Source organism: Sinocyclocheilus anshuiensis, unplaced genomic scaffold (genome assembly GCF_001515605.1).
Source record: "Sinocyclocheilus anshuiensis isolate Anshui unplaced genomic scaffold, SAMN03320099.WGS_v1.1 scaffold1744, whole genome shotgun sequence".
Classification (NCBI taxonomy): domain Eukaryota; kingdom Metazoa; phylum Chordata; class Actinopteri; order Cypriniformes; family Cyprinidae; genus Sinocyclocheilus; species Sinocyclocheilus anshuiensis.
Window position 1 is genome coordinate 782,448 of NW_015555974.1, and position 22,085 is coordinate 804,532.

At 39.1% G+C, this 22,085-nt stretch overlaps 1 protein-coding gene across 3 annotated transcripts in view; it reads left to right on the forward strand.

The window, feature by feature from the left end:
- Positions 1-625: 625 nt before the first annotated feature.
- The window catches only part of LOC107676051 (fibronectin-like), a 31,848-nt gene continuing 10,388 nt past the window's right edge, over positions 626-22,085 (forward strand). For 2 of the 3 annotated variants that reach the window (XM_016470568.1, XM_016470570.1), the window contains exons 1-36: positions 626-954; positions 1,107-1,232; positions 1,461-1,598; positions 1,690-1,821; positions 2,712-2,849; positions 3,383-3,544; positions 4,258-4,455; positions 4,987-5,169; positions 5,434-5,610; positions 6,325-6,477; positions 7,252-7,380; positions 7,628-7,768; positions 9,160-9,272; positions 11,293-11,461; positions 11,574-11,750; positions 11,949-12,077; positions 12,471-12,560; positions 12,704-12,898; positions 13,717-13,995; positions 14,162-14,425; positions 14,530-14,624; positions 15,092-15,260; positions 15,571-15,657; positions 16,119-16,310; positions 18,148-18,426; positions 18,883-19,071; positions 19,176-19,265; positions 19,373-19,639; positions 19,719-19,835; positions 19,936-20,109; positions 20,210-20,365; positions 20,492-20,605; positions 20,845-21,144; positions 21,252-21,439; positions 21,764-21,851; positions 21,940-22,085. The exon at positions 21,940-22,085 is cut by the window's right edge and continues 58 nt beyond it. In XM_016470568.1, the coding sequence (XP_016326054.1) occupies positions 795-954; positions 1,107-1,232; positions 1,461-1,598; positions 1,690-1,821; positions 2,712-2,849; positions 3,383-3,544; positions 4,258-4,455; positions 4,987-5,169; positions 5,434-5,610; positions 6,325-6,477; positions 7,252-7,380; positions 7,628-7,768; positions 9,160-9,272; positions 11,293-11,461; positions 11,574-11,750; positions 11,949-12,077; positions 12,471-12,560; positions 12,704-12,898; positions 13,717-13,995; positions 14,162-14,425; positions 14,530-14,624; positions 15,092-15,260; positions 15,571-15,657; positions 16,119-16,310; positions 18,148-18,426; positions 18,883-19,071; positions 19,176-19,265; positions 19,373-19,639; positions 19,719-19,835; positions 19,936-20,109; positions 20,210-20,365; positions 20,492-20,605; positions 20,845-21,144; positions 21,252-21,439; positions 21,764-21,851; positions 21,940-22,085 (5,904 nt within the window). In that variant the 5' untranslated portion in view covers positions 626-794. The remainder of the gene's footprint in view (positions 955-1,106; positions 1,233-1,460; positions 1,599-1,689; positions 1,822-2,711; positions 2,850-3,382; positions 3,545-4,257; positions 4,456-4,986; positions 5,170-5,433; positions 5,611-6,324; positions 6,478-7,251; positions 7,381-7,627; positions 7,769-9,159; positions 9,273-11,292; positions 11,462-11,573; positions 11,751-11,948; positions 12,078-12,470; positions 12,561-12,703; positions 12,899-13,716; positions 13,996-14,161; positions 14,426-14,529; positions 14,625-15,091; positions 15,261-15,570; positions 15,658-16,118; positions 16,311-18,147; positions 18,427-18,882; positions 19,072-19,175; positions 19,266-19,372; positions 19,640-19,718; positions 19,836-19,935; positions 20,110-20,209; positions 20,366-20,491; positions 20,606-20,844; positions 21,145-21,251; positions 21,440-21,763; positions 21,852-21,939) is intronic. The other variant, XM_016470569.1, reaches the window with a different exon arrangement.

Below are 22,085 nucleotides of genomic sequence, written 5' to 3' on the forward strand. Positions count from 1 at the left end.
ATTGGCATTGCTTTAAAATATCTTTAATTAGTAATCGGAATCTAGATGAGCTGCTCTGATGTTTGTAAAAATGTTAGAATGTATAAATAGTATATAATTATAATTAATTTAGTAATAACATGAAGTAGATAATATATTATTTAATGAATACATTTTTAAAATATTTCAAAACGGTCATGTATTTTAAATACATTTGTATAATAAATGTTAGTTAATATTCGTGACATTGATGTTTAATATATAATTTGTATTAAATATTAATATTTTATGAATATTGTTGTTTTATTATTATTTTCCTTCATTAAAATGCATTTAAATAGGCCTAAATATGTATTATTATTATTATTATTATTATTGCCTGCACTTATATCAATATTAGATCATCTAAAATATGTCTTATGTTAATAGAACTTGTTCAACTCTGAATAACTCTGAACTCTAGATGACAGTTACCTGCGGGTTCATGACTGCGCAGGTGATAATTGCGTTGTGCCAGATTTCCCGACATTGACGCAGAGACTGGAGAGGGTGAGAGATCCCTCCCCTCAAGCCCCGACACACTCTCTCTCAACCCTCTCTCTCTCTCCACACTGGGCTGGATAAAATCCCCCTTTAAAAGAGCACTCGTCCTACATCAGCTGGACGGCGGAGGTTCAGTACAGTCAGGGGAAGGCAGCTGAAATACAACCGTGCGCAAAGACAGTCAGCCTCTGCGAACCTCTCCACGCCTTCCTCTTTAGTGCGCAACAGAAAATACTGCACATTGACACACTTGTTCTCCGCAGCGGGTGAAAATGACCCGTGTCTCAGTAAAGAGGATTCTGCTCCTGCTGTGCATCGGGGGGTCTGTCCATTGTATGCCACAATCTGCAGGGAAAAGTAAAAGACAAACGCAGCAACAAATCCGTCTCGACCCGGTCTACGAAGAAGCCAGGAGCTTAGCAATTCATGAAAGTAAGTTCATCATCTTATTTATAAAAAAAAAAAAAGTGCACGTGCGGTCGTTTTATATATTAAAAATATATATATAACCACTGTGCAAGAAAAAAGTTGACTGTATAGGTCTTTTATATAGGAATATGTAAACGGTGTCTTTTTAACTTTAGATGGGTGCAACGACAACGGTCGATTTTATATGATGAACGATCAGTGGGAGCGCCAGTACATGGACAGCACTTTGATCTGCACTTGTCAGGGGGCTTCAGGAGTCGAGTGTAAATCCAAACCAGCAGGTGAGCATTTTTAGGATTCACTTTGATGCATTAAGATTATGTTTATATTTGCATTTACAGTATGCATTTCTGTGAGTTCGCAAGAATGCGCAATTACGCACGTATATGCGCGCTTTGGAGTTGATAGGTCATTGCCTGTGTTTATTATGAAGCTTTATTTACGTGATGCATTTGTATTATGATGTAGAGAGAGATATTTCGTTTATATGCTCATTTTGACACATGTAGCCGAGGAGACTTGCTATGACAAATTCAATGCACGCTCTTACCGAGTCGGAGAGACCTACGAGCGACCGAAGGATGGCATGATATGGGACTGTACCTGCATTGGGTCCGGCAAGGGCAAAATTAGCTGCACTATCGCAAGTAAGTCAAAAAAAAAAAAATCATGATCTGTAAATTAAAAATGTTCCCCATTACAAAACTGATCCATTGTTTCTTTCTTTCTTGTTTACAGATCGGTGCCATGAAGGAGGAAATTCATACAGAATCGGGGACACCTGGACACGACCACACGACACTGGAGACTACATGCTTGAATGTGTGTGCCTTGGCAATGGAAAGGGAGAGTGGACTTGTAAACCAGTTGGTGAGTCAGTGTTTACCTGTACATTTGTCTTTGCAAACAGTTTGCAGACTAATAGCTATTCCTGTAAATCTGTATAAAGTTGTTTTCAAACAGCTACAAAGCAGGCATAATTATTTAAGGTATTTTAAAATCAGTTCAATCATGACAACCCTCGGAACATTTTAGCATGGTGATGGATATGACAATGTTAATGTATTTGGTCTTGGCGGAACAGATCTGCTACGCTGCTGCTGAATTGCTGCTGCTGAATTGCTGCTGCTGTTGGTTTAATGCTGTAGTTGTAGATTATTTCTGCTGCTGCAAGCAAGTACAGGAACTTGCTACTGCCAATGCATATGGCGATACGGTGCCATGACTATTTAAAACATACTGCTGCTGCACAAATAGCATACAAAATAACCCCGTAGCAGATCTATACAGGTGGAGCTGGGGAAGGTGGAGGGTTTCAGAGAACTCTGAAAGCGCGCTGCAGGAATCTCAAGTGAATGCTAGCCAGCCATATAAATGCAAGGCAGTAAGCTCATTGGCTGCATATGCAGCATGAACCAATCAGCTTGTGCCAAGTCATTTAACATCCTGTCAGAATGCGCCATCTAGAGTTTTATGACTGAACTATATATTTGTAATTTCGCTGAAAGTTTAGGATATGCAAATGTTGTATATGTTGTATTTTTATTAACATGTTTGTTTATTTATTTATTTTTTTATGTGCCCTGTAAATTCTGTTATTATATGTTTGTTGGTTTGGTTTGTTTATTTGTTGCTTGGGTGGTTGTGTGTAAATGCCCACTAAGATGAAATTGCATGCGACTCTTTTCTGAAACTTGGCATGCTAGCATGCCACACCTGAGTGGAAGGAACAAGATGCTAAATTTACTGTATCTTCACAGCGGAGCATTGCTATGATGACACACTAGGATCTTCATATGTGGTTGGTCAGACATGGCAAAAACCCTATCAAGGCTGGATGATAGTAGACTGCACCTGTTTGGGGGAGGGCAACGGACGCATCACCTGCACCTCCAGAAGTAAGAGCTTGCTTTCAATATTGCATGTCTTCAACATCAGAAAGAAGCACCTTTTTGTTGTGTTTGTTGCTCAGTAGACGCCTACTTGTTTCTAAGGTCCTGTTTTTTCCTCCATAGTGCAGCATTTTCACATGTCTCCTTTCTTGACTTTGTAGTTATTTGTACGACACACCCTTATTACATAATTACCAATGAGTTCTGCAGAGCTGCAAGCTTCCTATTGCTGGATGGGAGCATGCACATGGAAAATTACAGCATTCACTTTTCAGGGCTATTGAAGTTGGAGTCTTGCAGTGAAAGGAAGTGGAGTGGGTGATAAAACACTATTAAGATCTTTACTTTTTTTGTTCTGTTTGGAAAGTGTCACAAAACACTTCATCATGGTCATAAATAAAGACAACCTACTGAAGTGTGATGGTGTGGAGGTGTTTCCCAAACAAGGGATGGATAAATTAATGTGAATGCATCTCAGTAGAGGCTTTTCCATGTTTGTTATGAGCCATGACCTTGACCTGTTTCATTGTCTTTTTCAGACCGCTGTAATGACCAAGATACCAGAACCTCATACCGTATTGGTGAGACCTGGACCAAAACTGACTCCAATGGAAACACTCTGCAGTGTCTTTGCACAGGCAATGGTCGTGGAGAATGGAAGTGTGATAGACATGCTGCTTCCCATGCAACAATCGCCATTGGTAAGTATACAAAATCTGCTGTCAAATGGATGAAAAAGACTTAGAAGCATAATTGCATTATTTAATTACAATTATCCATGCTTTTGTGAGTTAAGTTTCACATGATTACACACTAAAGCCAAGGTACAACATTTTTTAAGTTGTAGGAGAAAATTGCCATTATTGTAGATTATATATCGCATAAGTGTGCAGCAGCCCAAATATTCATTACATAAACCAAAGGAAGCCTATTGGAATATCTGTTGTAGCAAGTCTGAAAGGATCCAAATTGAAATTGAAATGTAACATATGACAAAATATAGATCTTAAAACACATACAGTAGATCTCAAGTTACACATTAGGATAAATGCCCCTGTATAATTTTAAAAGGAAACTTTCAGAATTTTTAAACTAAAGCTCCTAATGCAATTTCCATCAATAATAAATCAAGAGTATCAGAACATTATTCCAATGCGATACAAATTAAGGTCTGAAAAGGATTACAGTACAGAAGAGTCCAGTAGCACTCTAAGAATCAAAAAGTTTTGTAGGAATTTCATTGGGATCATAGAATCATATTTCCCATGAACCCAATGTGACTGATACTACATTTCTCAGAAAAAAAAGGGGAAAAAAATCCAATAGAAAACCTTTGGAAATTGTATTCCTACATTTTTATATATACATTTTGTGCTATAAGCTTCAACAGCTTGTCTTTTGTGTTTGTGACTAGGATCTGGCTCTTCCGTGGCTCATAGAGTTTCACAAGTGATGAACCAAGTCAATGTCCTGTCTGAACTTCTTGAGGAGGGCAACTGTAAAACTGATTCTGGTGTGTACTATTCCAATGGCATGAGCTGGATCAGAACTCAGGGCAGCAAGGAGATGCTGTGCACTTGTGTTGGAGGAGGAATCAGCTGCGAGGAGCAAGGTGATGTTTACTTATTTCAATTAAATTTAGGAATTCAAGAATATTTTGTACACTTCTTATGTTAACCAGTTCTTGGAAACTTTATGTGCATACTTTACGCCTTTGTTGAGCCTTGAAGGTCATGTGACCAATGTAGGTTTAAATTGTTTCTCACCCACTTGTTCTTTTTCTACTACTTCTGTGCATAAAATGGCACCAAAAAAACAAACAAACAGGAAATTTAGTACATTTATGCATTTGGCAGAGGCTTTGTCCAAAGCGACTTACATTGCATTCAGTTTACATTTTAACAGTTTGTGCATTTCCCGGGAATCAAACTCATGAGTTTGCCGTTGCTAGCAGCATGATCTATTGTTTGAGCTATAGGTAAAAGGCCTAAAACAAACTGTTTTGGCGCAAAGTGATTATCTACCAAAAAGGAGGATGAGTATAGAAATTTCCAAATGTTGGTGTGACATGAACCCCCTATTTCTAATGATTGAAACACCCCTGATTCCATTGACAATGTTGTTGTCTCCTTGCTTTACGCAGACGGACAGTCCTTTGTTTATGGTGGAAACTCAGATGGGCAGCCATGTGTGTTCCCCTTTGTTTTTAGTGAGAACACCTACTACTCCTGCATCTCTGAGGGCCGAACCGATGGGCAGTTATGGTGCAGTACCTCATCTAACTATGACAGTGATGGCATGTACTCATTCTGTACCCGGAAGAACCGTAAGTGTATTTCAGAACCTCTTTCTTTATGTACTTTGAATACACCAACTTGTATACACTAGCAAAATTCCCAATTTATGTTGGTTTCGACCAGCATAACCACACTGCATGGTCTTCCTGGTAAAACTGGTTGACCAAGGAGGTGAAGCCTTGGTTGAAACCAACAAAGTTGGTGGCGTGGTCTTTTCGCTAGAGCGCAGATTAAAGTAATCAATCGAGATTCACTCTTAGTTTGTCTGATTGTTCCTGTTTTTGGACTTTCAGAGCTTGTGACGACTCGTGGAGGAAACTCTAATGGTGCTGTGTGCCAGTTTCCCTTCAAGTATAATGGACGCAACTACACCGACTGCACATCTGACGGCCGTCGGGACAGCATGAAGTGGTGTGGTACCACTACTGACTATGATACAGATCGGAAATACGGGTTCTGTCCCATGGCTGGTGAGTATGCTTGCTTTAGATCAAATTTTCTCCTTTTAGAAATGGCGAAGTTTTACTAAGCAGTTCTCCCACAGCAGTACTGGCTTTGTTCACTGGGATACAAAGTTAGTTCCTCTATGGATAATGTAGGAAATAGCTCCTGATAGTGGAAATACATTAATAGCTTAAAAATAAAATTCTGCACATTGAAACCGAACTTAATGAATACTGTAAAAACTAAAAGCTTTCAGCACATTGCTGCATAAAGACCATTTTTATAGTTTTCATGTACTCATTGTGTCAGTAAGAGTATAACTGTAGGTTTCTATCTGTTTAAATAATTGGTTCTTTTAAATGCATTCAGCTGAAGTCAGGTTTTATAGACAGTAATAGCTATTTTGGCCTTAATGGTCATTTATGTGCTAAGGCTATGACACTCAGTGGCCTGCAAATGAGTTCTCTATATGTATTTAAGAGCCATTAAGGGAGTTGGAGTTTTTAAGGCCATGTAATGGGGTACTGATTTGTGGCTTCAATGACTGGATCTATGGGGTCGGCCCTTCTCAGGGTTTTAAGCCTGGCTCTGGTCCAGACCAGACATTGTTCCTGGCTTGGCTCCAGGGAGAATGAGATCACAACAGACACAGAATGTAACGTGCATTCAGAATAGACATGCTTGTTGTAAGTATTTGGTTTTTATGCAATCATAGATTCCCTTTCTTCATTTTAATCCAGCTCATGAGGAAGTCTGCACCATTAATGATGTCATGTACCGTGTGGGTGACGAGTGGGACAAGCCCCATGACACACTTGGTCACATGATGCGCTGCACGTGCCAGGGCAATGGCCGCGGAGAATGGAACTGCATTTCTTACACTCAGCTCAAAGGTCATTAGATGTTCTCAAATACACAAATACAGTATCTTACAAATATATTTCACTGATATTTCAAAAAATAGTTCTGAACATGACAATAGATTATTACATTATGAAATATAGTAAATACAAAATACATTAAATATATATACACTTATGTATACTATACTATAAATATATATTCTTTTATATACACCACTGTAAAAGTTTGGGGTTTGTAAGATTTTTTTTTAAATCTCTTATGCTTTGATCAAAAATTAGCTAAACAATGCTATTGATATATATTATTTCAGTCTAAAATAGCTGTTTTCTATTTACATATATTTTAAAATGTAATTTATTCCTGTGATGCAAAGTTGAATTTTCAGCTTCATCACCCCAGTCTTCAGTGTCACATGATCTTTCAGAAATCATTGTAATATGCTGATTTGCTGCTCAAGAAACATATTTGTTATTGTTATTATCGCAGTTGAAAATGGTTATGTTTAATATTTGTAGGAAACTCTGATGCATTTTTTAAAGATTTATTGATAAATAGAACGTTCAAAAGAACAGCATTTGAGTCAAAATAGTATTTTTTATTATAATTCTAAACAATGTAAAATACTTTACTGTCAATTTTTTAGCCAAGTAGCCTCAGATAATATCTAAAACCATATAGGTTCTACTTACAAATTAAAATCGGGAGTATAGAGGATGCAGATATTCCAAAATGCTTCTAGATCTCCCTTTTTTTGTCAGTCATAGTCATTATAAAGTTCATCAAAACAATCTTCTCTATTTCAGACCAGTGCATTGTAAATGGACAGACATATGATGTGAATGAGACCTTCGATAAGCGTCATGACCAGGGCTACATGATGAACTGCACATGCTTTGGCCAAGGTCGTGGTCGTTGGAGATGTGATGCCACTGGTAAGCCAGCACTCTCTAATTCTGTTGCTATGTTGAGTCCTTTGTTTTCTTTTTTTAACCTTTAACCAAAATGTCAGAACTTCCCTTTATACATTCAAAGTTTTTTACAACATGAATGGCTCATGTTTCCTTCAATTCAAATCGAACAGACTTGATTTAAACAATAGTTTTTGTAAACTTGTGAGTTGTAATGAAAGAAAGACTATTTTTAATTTCTCTACACAAACAATTTATTCTTTCTCTTTAGACCAGTGCCAGGAACCCGAGTCCAAGGCGTTCTACCAGATTGGCGAGACATGGAACAAAGTCATGCAAGGCGTCCCATATAGATGTTCCTGCTATGGTAATGGCATTGGAGAACTGGCATGTGAGCCTCTGCAGTCTACTGGTAAGATATCTCAACATTTACCCAGCATTCAAATAAGACCCAGCTAACAGAAAAAAAAAAAAGTGAATTCAAAGACAAGAAGCAGGACATCTGTTGATGCCAACAGTCACTTTCCCACAATTACCGTCCTTTAACAGTTGATGATTCTTGTTTGTTTTTCTTTTAAAAGTCTCAAATCGTCCCACTGAAGGATTTCTCGTCTGTCAATTATAATCAACAACCTCTTTGAAACTCAGCAGATGTAGCAGATGTCAACCTCTTTCTAACCTCACGACAGGGGAACATTAACCATTTGTAGTTAGCCAGATGGAACAGGTGTTTATGCTATATTTAGTTTTCTTCCATGGAACATGGATTTAGCAGAATATCCAGTCTGCTCTTTTACTTGCAATTGAAGTAAATACATTTAAGTAACTGAGGCTGTCAAGCTTCAGAAAATACCATTAAAGTAGCCATATGATAGCTTAGTGCTAAAAACGGTTTATCATTAAAAATCCTGCCTTTGAGCACCACTGTGTTAGAGCCCTTGGACAATTTTCTTTTTGTCTATGGTTACGGCACATCCGTGCAAAATACCAAATGTGATTCTCAAATAGCATTTATAGCTTTTAAGACCATGGTCTGCTGTTCATTTGTGATTCTGTGCCACCAAATGGCCTGTAGGAGTAGGGATAAGTAATGTAAGACAGGTTGCCTTTTGTTAGCTGTGTTGGCCTTTTTTGAGGAATGTGTGAGCTGTATTTTTATGACCTTCACGGAACCAAAAATGATCAGCCGCAATATGTACTCAGACCATCTGTAAACGATTGTCTTTAGCGCTGTATATTGAAGGTCGTACTTTTGAAGGGCCACTGTGAATTTGTATCTGGGTTGTCATCTTACCGTTTTGTGTAATTTTGGTTTGACACCACAAAGGCTCATGTATTTTCTGCCAGAGGTGAAGGGGACGTTAGAATTGTTCAAAATGACCTCACTGTGTTGAATTGCATGCAGCTGTTAACCAAACTCTGTGAAGGCCTGGGGAAAATAAAGGGTAAAGTGGGTGAAGAATGTTATTGCCGGGTGTGATTTTTAACACCACACCCATGCAATCATCCTCCGGACTGTTTTTTATTACCCCTCACTTGACAAACTGAGGTATTTTGCTCCATTTTCAGACATCTGGCCAGACAACAGATTTGATTGTCTTATCCAAACTTCTTTTCAAATTCTTAATATGAAACAGACTGTTTTCAAAGACTTCTCTCCTTTCTTTGTTTTCCTTTCCTTCAAAGTAAGTTTATCACATTTTATATGTCGTATTAAATACAGTGGAAGAGTAAATGGCCTTTACAATATGAAACTATCTAATCAGACTGTTAATCATTCATTTTTATCCTCCTCCTCAAAAGCTCCTGTTCGGGTCATCATCACAGAAGCTGGAAATCAACAGAATTCCCATCCCATCCAATGGAACCCTCCCCCATCTGCCCACATTACGCAATATATCCTGAAGTGGAGAGTCGTAAGTGTTTGTGTTTTCTACTCTCACGTTATGAGAATTTTCAGAGGTGGATTTTTATGGTGATATTGGTTTAGTGACAATTTATGTCAGTAAGGAAGAGCACAACAGCATCATTTAAATCCAGATTCCTGGAATGAGAGACATTTTGTTCCTTCAGTGAATGTTTGTGTGCCTCTGTCGGCAAGGGATGATTGCCTATGCTAAACGCATATGATGATATTTCATCACACACACAAACAAGCCACAGTCCTTGAACTTAAAAAACACACATTTACTCTTCACTCTGACACGATGAAACATAAACTTCAGTGTAAAGTTGCAAAATTGTGCTTTTTTGTTCTTATTAACTAAAAGAAAGAGGGTTTTCAGATTTCTTTTTTTTTTTTTTTTTTTCTGGCAGGGCGTTTTAAAAGCTGTGTTTGGACAATATTTTATTTTTGCTGGCCAAACTACATTCAAACAACCAATCTGATATATTTTGTAAATACTTTCAATTTTCTTAATTTTAAATGTCAAGAGATCTTTAACAATCTGGGCCCGTATTCTTAAAGATTCTAAGAATCCTCTCAGAGAGCTCCTAATTTAGCTTAAAAATTTCTAACTAGGAGTCTTAGCTTAAAAGTGATTCAGGACCAATCTGAGAGCAACTCTGAGCGAGGAAAATACAAAAACTTTTATCTTAGTGAGGAGGCAGGGCTGACCCCGTTGCTAGCTATGACACAGTCTTTTAAAGAATGTGATTGGTTGGTTGCCTAAGAAGGAAATAAAAAAGCGCTTTTAAGAGTAGGGTCTATTATAAGCCTTTACTTTGAAATTACAGGCGTAATTTTTCCTGTTTTACCGTACTCACACACACACATTATATATATATATTCTTTATTTTTTTATTTACCATGCTGTCATACTTAACATATTTTATAGGAAATGAACAGCGACACAATAAGGTTCTGAAAGTGCTGTAATTGTTTGTGTGATCACTTTGCTTATAGAAGGTTGTGACAGACCCGAATAATCACTGCTGCATAGTTGTATTTTTCCAGTTGCCAAATATCTAGCGTAGCGTTAAGTTCTGGCAGGTCACGTTAGTCAAGCTCGCATCAGCTGATCCCCATCAACCTATGGGAATACGACACCTATCTAAGCATTCATATATAAGGTCCCTCAGTATTATCAGCAGTTTTCGCATTGCTCAATAGCTAATTACCCTCCTCCATCCCCAACTCCTCCTCTGTCAGTCAGGATTCAGCCTTCTGATTCTCCTTTGAATCAGACTAATTCTAAAATGTGTACATAACATTATTGAACTTTAACGATATCTGCAATACATTTATGTTGGTTCTGTTCTGTTTACCCTGGGGGGGTTATCGCTGCTCTCCCTGCTCTCATCCATGCTAGGCTGCATGGATGCGCAGGGAGTTCTTGCCCAGAACAGAACCATACCGCCAATCCAAACTGTATGCTAATTGTCAATATTCTTTGACGATAGTGGTCCTGACAGAAATGTTAATGTAGTTAATGTAGTGATTTACTTCCATTTGTGGCACTATGGCATTTCTGCGCATTGTCGGAAATGTTAGCGTGTCTCTAATAAGATCGGTCACAAACATGATCCCTGCACCATCTAATGTGTAGCGTCTTGTTAACTCACTGTCATGCAGTGTGTGCAACACATTTCTTCTCCCTCTTCATGTTTCGTCCATTTTCTCCACTGCTAAAGAAACTCTTAAGCCTCTTAAAAGTCCCCGTCCGTACTCCTAACAATTTTGGACCTTAAGAGCTCTTTTAAGGGTTAAGATGCTTTCTGAATCACTTTCCTTTATCGTAATACCCACTCGTTGTTACTTTGCAACATACGTCAAAGCTATTTCAAGGCATGTACAGAAAGCAGGATCTAATTGTTTAACAATGTGTAAAGATAGAAAATATTCATACTCAAGTTTTACCGCAGATTCACCTGCTTAATCAAGTTTGGTGATTTTAGCTTCTATATTTTTCAGCATGTAACATTTTCCTTTCACAGAAAAACACACGTACACCCTGGAAGGAGGTGACCATTCCTGGGCACATCAACTCTTACACCATTTCAGGGCTTAAACCAGGTTTGACCTATGAGGGTCAGCTGATCAGTATTCTACGCTATGGACCAAGAGAGGTCACTCGCTTTGACTTCACCACTATATATGGCTCTTGTACGTAGATTTTTTTATCTTTTTATGTTCAATTCTTTTCTTTTCCATAGAACTTTCAAAAACTTGCTATTGAAAAAAACACACAAAAACTTAATCATTCCCCTTTCTGCAGTGGACAAAACAGAGGGTGAGACCACCCAGCCCCTGCCAGTAGTGGACACTTCAGAGTCCATTACCGAAATCACCTCCAGCAGCTTCGTCATCTCCTGGGTATCTGCATCTGACACAGTGTCTGGATTTAGAGTGGAATATGAACTCTCTGAGGAAGGAGCCCAACCACGTGTGATTGGTGAGTATAGTCAGAGACATGCCGCTTGTTAAAAAATGAACAGGGGAATATTAATGCTCAACATGACTGCAATGAGAAGAAAAACTTGAAAATAGCCTGATTTGAGCTAAAGAAGCTACATTTATAATACAATTCTTATCCAATTAGAATCAATTAAAAATTTTATTGACTTCATAATTACCCTTCCCCCACCCACAGACCTCCCAAGAACATCTACATCAGTAAACATCCAAGATCTTCTGCCTGGCCGTAGGTACAATGTACAAGTTTTTGAAGTCAATCCAGAAGGAAATACAAATCTCATCCTGACAACCACTCAGACCACTGGTAAGATGCCCATCATTGTGCACAGGGTCCAAAATTAACTTTTTGAGAACATTTAATAGCCATTAATTTTTCTTACCAGGCATGAAACAGTATTGTGCATTATTGAATTAAAATGTTATTATATAGGTGTTTTTCAAATTTCATTTCCATAGCAAACAGCAAGTTTTCAAACAGCATTACTGACATGATTATTTTGTTGCTCAAATTTCATTGTTGTTTTGATGCTAAGAATGGGTTGCCTCATGAAATGTTTGGTTACGGCAACAAAATACATTTTATTTTGTTCAAAACAAAATTTACCTCATTTACAGATTCATCCATTTACAGAACATCCAGCCACAAGAGTCATCAGAATGCACTGCACATTCAAATTAATTGTCTGTTTATTCACAGCACCTGATGCTCCAACTAATCATGAGGTCTCAAATGTACAGGAGAAGTCCATCACGATCAGATGGTCTAAACCCCAAGCACCTATAACTGGTGAGTAACATTTGTGTACCAACATTCATGCATTAAGATTGTCTTCTAAAGTTGCTTAACGTTTTGTTTTTAGTACATCTGCTGATAATGTATGAATGTGGAATTATAGATATCAACTATTTTTTCATGTAATGTGTGCACAGGCTATCGTGTGGTGTACACTCCCTCGGTTGAGGGCAGCAGTACTGAGCTCATCCTCCCCGAGACTCAAACATTTGTGACACTGGGTGACCTTCGACCTGGCCTGTCATACAATGTCAGTATTTACTCAGTGGAAGACAACTTGGAGAGTGAACCTTTGGTCCTACAGGTCAGCACTGCTGGAGAGCAACAGCCTGGTAAGAGTTCAGAAGATCCATTTTGGGATGCTTTTATTGGACAGATATTGTAGAAAGTGACTGTAAATTATTGGGAGAATGAGGTTGAGACATGTTGCAGGTGACACTTCCCACTCTATTTTTCTTTTTATAGCTTATTGCTACCTCTCTTGCTTTCAGTTCACAATTTGTATTCTTACCTCTGTTTGTATCAAAATGTTTTCTGCTCACACACACTTCGTATTTTCACACACATCTGCATTGGAGTTCAAACAACTTTATTAAATTTATACTTTATACATTTACTACATTTTCTCTAAGCTTGTGAAAGTGCCCAAGTTTTTCATTCATGTGTAAAGATGTCTGCCAGTTCTCTGACATTTTACGGTGAGAACTGACTCTAGCAAATGCCTGATCTGGGAGATTTAGTGCTTTCTCAGAACCAAAACAACCTTACAAGGATGGACTGGGAAGTTTTGAGTGTGTCTCTCTGTTCTCGTCTTACCAGTTGAGGTCTTTTTATCAAATACACACTTCCTTACGAGAACTGTGAAAAGTCTTTGCGTGATTTTGCTTTTCACTCTTGAAGCTAATAGAGTACTATTTTTGAACTCTACAAAAGCATGCAGTGTTGATACAGACATTCCCGACTAAAATATTTAGTAGTACTTGTTAAATCAAGCATCACCATTTCTCTTGCTTTTACATATGGGCGTTGAGCACTCCTAATCCTAGCTTGCCCAAAGTCTTGTGTTTACATTACATTATAATTCCTACCTCCCCTTGTAGTAAAGCACTGAAAGATAATTTTGCAATTTTGCTTTCTATCTCAATAACAGAGGAGGTCCAAGCTCCCACAGACCTGCAATTTTATGAAGTTACCGATGTCAAGATCACCATCACCTGGACTGGTCCTCCTAATGAGGTCTCAGGATACCGTGTGTCTTTTGCGCCCGTAAGCACAGATGGCCGGACGCAGAGACCCCTTCAGCTTCCTGTGACGCAGAATGCTTATGCTGAACTCACACATCTGCAGCCTGGCACACTCTACCGCTTCCATATTTATGCAGTCAACAGAGGAGTGGAAAGTGAACCTTTGGTTGGGGAGAAATCTACAAGTTGGTGACATTTAAACGTTTATCTTTGAGCTATTCATTTTCTAAAATGCAACTGACAAAAGATGCTGAATCTGTTTATAGTTACATTTATATTATACATGCCATCTTTGTCAACTTTTCACTGCATTTCCCACATGAACATCTAGTCAACATTCTCGTCCCTCAGAACCTGATGCCCCTACCGACCTGCGGTTCACTGATATCACTGATGACAGCGCTCTGGTCATCTGGTCTGTCCCCAGAGCTCAGGTCACAGGTTATCGTCTCTTCATCAGCATGGGCAGCTCCAGCCCCAAACAGCTGAGGATCCTTGGCCATGAGTCTCAATACAATCTCAGCGACCTTCAGCCTGACACAGAGTACATAGTCACCCTGCACTCAGAGCAAGGGAACACGCTTAGCGAGGGAGTCACTGATGCCTTCAGAACATGTGTGTAACCCCTCTACCTTTTCTTAAACAATACACAATGGTGCTCTCCTGTGTCCATTTTGGAGTGCTCAGTTTTGAATATCCTCTTTATTTTTTTTCATCAGCTCAGCCAACTGGTAATGCTCCTCGATTCACCACAGATGTCACAGATACATCTATCATTGTTACCTGGACCCCAGTACCACGATTCAGCTACAGGGTATAAACACTATATTTACAATTTGCTGGTTACCACATTAGCAGTTTGTTGTGTATAACAGGTGACAATAATGCAACTATATTGTAAATATTACATATTAGATGACACGTTATAGAGTTTGCATATTATTCTCAGGAGTTGTGGAAATACATTAACTTTCTTTAAGTGTTTCCATTCCCTGCTGGAAAAAAAGCCAGCTTTTTATGGTGCTGGTTTTATATGGGTACTAGCAAGTCCAAGTTGGTTATTAATGGTCATAGATGGAACACTAGGTTGCCCTATTGAAAAGTTGTTGTACAAGCTGGTAAACCACCTTGGACCAGCTACCATATTCCAAAAACCATATTCCATATTTTAACCCCGCACCAGGGTTTTACCTCTACATTCCCAGAAAATAAGCTCATGTATTTTCCCTTTGACTCAGTGACTTGAGTCATATATTCAGTGAATATGTGCCCGTCTCTCAGATGTCCGTGAGGCCCAGCCAAGGTGGTGAAGCTCCCAGAGACAAGACCTCTGGCGAAGGCACTATTTACATTTCTGGTCTGACTCCAGGAATGGAGTATATCTACAGCTTGCAACCCTTGTTCAGTGGCAGAAAGCATGGCAACCCAATCACAAACAAAGTTGTGACATGTAAGTTACTGATCAAACAAATTCAAGTAAATTTGACATTGTCTGAAAGCTTTAAAGGTTTTAGAATGCAAATACTTAGGTTTTTTTTTATTAGCTACAAATACAGAGGTCTGGTAGATCTCTGCTGAAAGATATTAAATATAATGTTAGTTTTTTTTACTAGCTACAAAGACAGAGGTCTGGTAGATCTCTGCTGAAAGAGATTAAATGTAATGTTAATGTAGACACTTGTAGCCTGTAATATAGGGCTCAAAATGCTAAGTACATTTTCTAAAGTTGGACTTAATTCCTCTTTTCTCTGTCACATTAGCCCTATCCCCACCAACTGACCTGAATGTGGTGTCTAACCCTGTCACCGGTGAACTCAATGTCAGATGGAGCAGAACCAAAAGTCCAGGTAAATATTGACTATACACCCACTTCTTATCCTTGTTCACCCTTTCTTTGAAGCATGCTGGTGGACCTTGGCTATTTATGTAGGCTGTATGTGTATGTGATGTTTCAGACATTCAGGTTAATTTTGTCCCATTTTGAGAATTATCTGTTCTTTAAGTCATCCTTTTCTCCCACTGTTCTTTGTCTGTTTACTTATCTTTCATCTGTTTGTGATGTTTATTACATTTAGTGCATTTAATTATAACTTTCTGTTTGCATGTACTTTTATCCCTTGTTAATCATGATATTTCCCCAAAAAATATAAAACAGTTTATTGGACAACACCATGGTATTCTTTGAAGAACCTATATACCTACTACAGTATATACAAATGGCATTACCATCTTTCAACCATAGTACTGTTGCAATATTATTTTGTATTTCTCTTTTTTTATACTTGCAATATACCCTTTATCCTCTCAGATATCACTGGCTACAGAGTGACGTGCACACCAGTCAATGGGCAGCGTGGAAATACTCTAGAGGAGATTGTTCGAGGGCACGAAACCTCATGTACCCTTGAAAACCTGAGTCCTGGCGTTGAATACAATGTCAGTGTCTATACTGTTAAAAACCACCTGGAGAGTGAGCCTGTCTCAGCCACCATTACGCAAGGTAAGACTCCATCTATAGTCAACATGTACAGCAATAACAAACATAAAGGTAAGTTCAAGCCATGCTCTGCTGGATCAAAACCACCATGACTGATCCAGAGAATCACCTGATTATCTATACGCAGATTTAGAAATTCACCCTTTCAAGACACCCAGCCAACAACAATATTTTTGTAAAGAGGTGTTCAGTTTGGCGTATATGCATGCCAAATGCTGCTTTTAAAGCATTATGAATAATAGACTGTTGATCACAAGTATGCATCTGAAATATCAAGAGTCAAGCCAACAGGTCTTGTTATAGTCAGCTTTGCCATGGTAATCTTAACCTGCTATGGTTCAGTGCCTATCAATAGACCCAGGCTTTGCACCAATAGACAATTAAATGGCAACTAGCTAGTAAACCTATCATAAGTTAAATATAGTATCAGGTATTAAACCCAACAGAGAGATGGCTTCCTCTGATACAGACTTCAGCTTTGCTATTGTTAAATAGAAGGCTTAGACCTCATTAAAGAAACAAACAAGCACTGAATAGGAACAAAAAGAACCTCTAGACATCAAGGCCACAATGGTGATAACTCATGACTCACAACTCATAGGGCTCCAACCTGCTACCAGTCACCAGCCTAAGCTCAGTCTCTATCTTTGATCTATATCTACTACACCACATAATCCAGTTTCTACTCTACTTAACTCTTTCCCCGCCATTGACGAGTTATCCCGTCTTTTAGAAGACAATGCTTCCCCGCCAAAGACCAGTTTTTACGGCTTTTCGTGTTTTCACTGTTATACACTAGGGGACGCTATTACGCATCTTCTGAATGAGTACAAAACCTCCCGAACAAAAACACACGTGAACAGGACGGAGAAACGAGCGATCTCTTATGTAAACAGATGCATATGAAAAATAATGCGATCATCAGCAATGGCAGCATATAAATGAAAACTGCATAATGTTAAGGAGTAAAATGTTGATCCAGGAAGTGGTATGTCTGTGCAAGCTTTGGAGGTGTTGATAAGCGATTTAACGTTATTGGATTTATGCTTTGATAATCGTACTGAATATTACCCAGATGTAGTTTTTGATAAAAATTTGATTTTCTCGCCTTTTTACTCAAATTTATGCATTTTTATGAAACCTACCTATATTCAAGTGTTGATAAAAAAGGAATGCTTTAAGATAGAATAAAACTGATTTTTTTTTTGTTTAAAAGTAGAGGCTCTGATCTTTATTTATCTATTATTTTATTATACATATTCAAATATTCATACAGCAGAATATTCTGGAGGCCATCAAATTTGAGTGAAAATCATCAAAATCGTTTGCGGTGGCTGGCAACTTTTTAAAAAAATGCTGGCGGAGAAAGAGTTAATTGCTATTGATCCTTTTAGATGCCATCACATGTATCCTGCAAAGATCCATAAAGACAGCTGCATTTAATATATTAGAAAATTAACTTCTAAGAAAATCCAGTAATTTCTTCTTTCCAATAAATCCTTGGTGTTGTTTAATCTGTTTGTGCATCATGAAATAATTGTATAATTTTTAACTTTCACTTTTTTAATGTTTGAAAATATCTATTGAATTTGATAGTTGCAAGAAAAGTTGGAGCTTGATACTTTCTCTTTTTCGTAGAATGACTAATTCAAATCAAAAGCCTGTTTATTTTCCATTATTGTGTGCATGTCTTCTGATGATTAGCTATTAGCATTTTTTAGCACTGATGGCATGAGAACAGTAATTTGCTGCTTGTCTTAATTAGTCATTGTCACTGCTTCTGTGTGTCTTGTCTTCTCTCTCCCTTTCCCATAAATGCAACTTTGTAAACCAATTAAAGATGTGCCCAAGGTGGGTGATCTCAGCTTTGTTGATTTCACGGATACCACAATCGGAATTAGATGGACCCTGCTAAATTACCCGGCAGTTACTGGATACCATATTACGGTTGTTACGGCAGACCAGAGTTTTCCTATTTTTGAGGACGTGGTGAACTCCTCCGTCAGCTATTATACCATTCGTGGACTGGAGCCAGGCATCAATTATGACATCAGTGTGTCCACCATTACAGATGAGGCAGAGAGTGTGCCCTCGGTGATCACACAGCAAACCCAAACTGGTGATTTATCCTACATAGGTTTTTTGTTACATTTCAGAGGGTGGGGGTACAAGAAAAGGGAAAGGAATGGAGAATATGGACGTAAACGAGAGGATGAGACCCTCATCCCTCAACCATCATTTGTTCAAGCCACTTCATTTCATTATTTCCTAGTCCAGCTATCCAAGATTAACAATTTGCTATTTCTAGACTCAGTGCAGCTTTTTGAATCAATCGTCTGCTTACTTCAGAATATTGATGCATTTCTGGGAGTATGTTCGTTATTTGCATTCTTGTGGAATGCACTATGATAACTTCCACTTGGTGGGGTATCATATTGTTTGTATTTATTGTATTCCTGTTTCATGTTAACAAAAAAGGTGAAATAACATACTTCTTAGCTATTTATTTTTATGCTGACAAACTTTTGACTTTTCAATTTATGACATTATTGTCTCTCACTCTCCTCTTGTTTAGCTATTCCAGCCCCCACAAACCTGAACTTTGCTGAGGTGGGCTCAGACTCCATGCGTGTGTCATGGACTGCACCTTCTGTTCAGCCATCTGAAATTAGCCGCTTTGTCATCCGCTACCATCCCACAAAAAATGACGATGACACTCAGGAAGTCAATGTAGGAGGTGGCACCAACAGCTTCCTCCTTCAGAGTAAGGGTTTACTAATGCTTTCATTCAAAGTTCTTTATTTCACCCATGTGCTTCTTACAGTCCAAACACGTTTTACTTGCTGATTCTGAATTTTCTCGATTCAGACTTGCTGGCAAACACAGAGTATCTGGTGAAATTAGTGTGTGTGTATGACGACAGAGAAAGTGAACCTGTAACTGGTGTTCAGAAGACAAGTATGTATCTGGATATAAGAAATGGTGTTCAATTGTTAGTTTTCTGACCACTGTCTGTTCTGGTCTGTCAGTTTCTCCACTTGAATTTGTTCCCATCATACACACAGATTTGGACTCCCCAACAAATCTGGACTTCTCTGATGTCTCCACCAACTCATTTACCGTGCACTGGATGGCCCCACGTGCCATCATTACCGATTATCGCCTACACTATCAGCCAACAAGTGGTGGGCGCGCTAAAAACGAGAGACTTCCACCGACGAGAAATTATTTAACACTGGTGGACCTGGCCCCTGAGACGGAGTACACAGTCTATATTTATGCTGTCAGCGGCAATAAAGAGTCTCTACCACTTACTGGAACACAAGCAACTGGTGAGAAGTTAGAAAAGTTAAAGATTTGTTTTGTTCATCTTTGTGAGGTATAATGATGTGACTCTTGTTTCTCCTGTAGTCTCTGATGCTCCCACTGACCTGGCTGTGACGTCCTCCACTCCCACTAGCATCACAATCTCCTGGGACGCCCCTGCAGTCACTGTACGCTACTATAAGATCACACATGGTGAAACAGGTATGAAAAATGGTTTGTGGTCTGGTGTGGTGTTGTGTTCTGTTGCTGTATGTTCACTTGAGCTTGTAAATGCAGTTGATTCCTTCTCATTGTTCCTCAGGTGAAAGAGATGCACCCAGAGAGTTCACTGTTCCAGGAACACAGTCCACTGCCACCATCCAGGGCCTGCGTCCAGACACCGATTACACCATCACACTGTATGCTGTGACAGGCAGAGGGGACAGTCCAGCCTCCAGCACACCAGTCATCATCACACACAGGACTGCAGGGGGAAGTAAGCACTCATGCTCAAGACATCTGTATCTATTATGGTTTCTGACCATTAGCTTACCACAAATTTTTTGTGACTATATATTTTTTTTCTCCATTCTCAGGTGTTCCATCCCCTTCAGATTTAGATGTTACTGATATTCAAGACAACGCCTTGACTGTCCGCTGGAGCCCAGCTAGAGGCCCCATCACAGGCTACAGAGTAACAGGGACACCCAAGGGTGGGCAAGGTCCTACATTCTCTGAGCTGGTTGGCCCTGGTGAGACATCTCTTGCTCTTTACCCTTTTCTCAGCTTTTATTCCTACTCACAACCTTGAAGCTGATTTGGAAGAACTGGTTCAGTACTTGGACTTATAAAAACTATTCTGTTTCTACCTTATTCAGAGCATACAGAAATGACCATACGTGGCTTGGTGCCCACAGTGGAGTATACAATTAATGTGATTGCTCTCAGCCAAGAAGGAGAGAGCACCCCAGTGGTCCAGAAAGCTACAACAGGTTAGTGGTTTGTCTATTTTTTTAAACTACCTAACTTTTTAACCTTTGAAATCGTAGTTCAGGTCTAACTTGTCCACTGGACCAACTTGGAGTTAAGGACTTGCTCAAGAGATCAATGATTATAATTCACCGTTGTTCCTTGAACCAGCAACCTTCTAGTTATAAAAGTGCTGTGCTTTAGCCACTATGCCACACCACCCAATACATACTCCCTTAACTCTCTCCTTCCAACTCTCTAGCAAGTTTGCAGCATCCAAGAGATCTTACCTTCTCTGATGTGGACTCCACCTCCATGCTTGTGACATGGGATGTTACACGGGTTCCAGGAGTGACCTCCTACAGGGTTCTGTACTCTAGTCCAGAGGAGGGAGAAAGAGAGTACCAACCAGCCCTAAGTGGTCGTGATAACAGTGTGGTCCTCCAAGGTCTACGCCCAGGAACCATGTACAATATTAAAGTCATTCCCATGAAAGGACGTTACCCAGTCCGTACTCTTGAGGGCACTCAGCAAACTAGCCATGAGGAGACTCAGCCCACTGGTATGACCTCTCTGAATTCAACTTAGCTTCTCAAGCTAGTCAATTAGATAATAGGGTTGAGTGTTAGAGGGGATCTGTCCTGATTCTTGTCCTTTCACCTTTCCCAGCTGTTCCTGCTCCCACCAATATAGAGTTCTTCGACATTAGTCCATCTTCTTTTGTTGTGGCATGGCAGGCACCCAATGCCAGACTTTCTGGCTATCGTGTGGTTGCATCACCGAAGAATCCGTATGCCCTAGCCAAAGAAATGAATGTTTCACCAGACTCCACACAAGTCTTAGTGCCTGGGCTCATGGTAATATGTCTACTACCTTGCACTCTACCAATAGGTTTAATCTTTGTTGGCACAAGTAAAAGTAGAAAAATTAGTAAAAGTTATTTATTGCCAGGGAGAATGGACAATACAGTTTTGTGGTCATTATACAAAGATAACTGACAACAGAATGCTGCAATTTAACCAGAGAACCATGTTGTAAATATAGGATATTTGACATTTTGGTTTCTACATTTCAATTTTGTTTCAACCAAGTTTTAAGCAAAGGAGTTCAGGTATTGGTAGCTATTTTTAATGAATTATGACTTGCCATCTATGGCCTAAATATCTGTTGTTTACTTCTAGGTGGCCACTGCTTATGAGGTTCATGTCTACGCACTGAGAGGTTCAGACAGCAGTTCGCCTCTCCCTGGAGAATGCACCACTGCTGACAGTAAGTCGGTTTCCCATATTTTCACAGTAGAGTGATTTTAGTAGTTTCTCTGTATTATATGGAAACTATCATCTCATTAACTCCACAGATATAACCCCTCCTCGCAGAGTCCGTATCACTGACGTGAAAGACACTTCATTCACTCTCACATGGCGTGTTGTCAATAATGAGCCAATGACAGGTTTCCTTATTGAAGCCACACCAAAAACTGGAGGTCACCCCACCTTCAGGCAG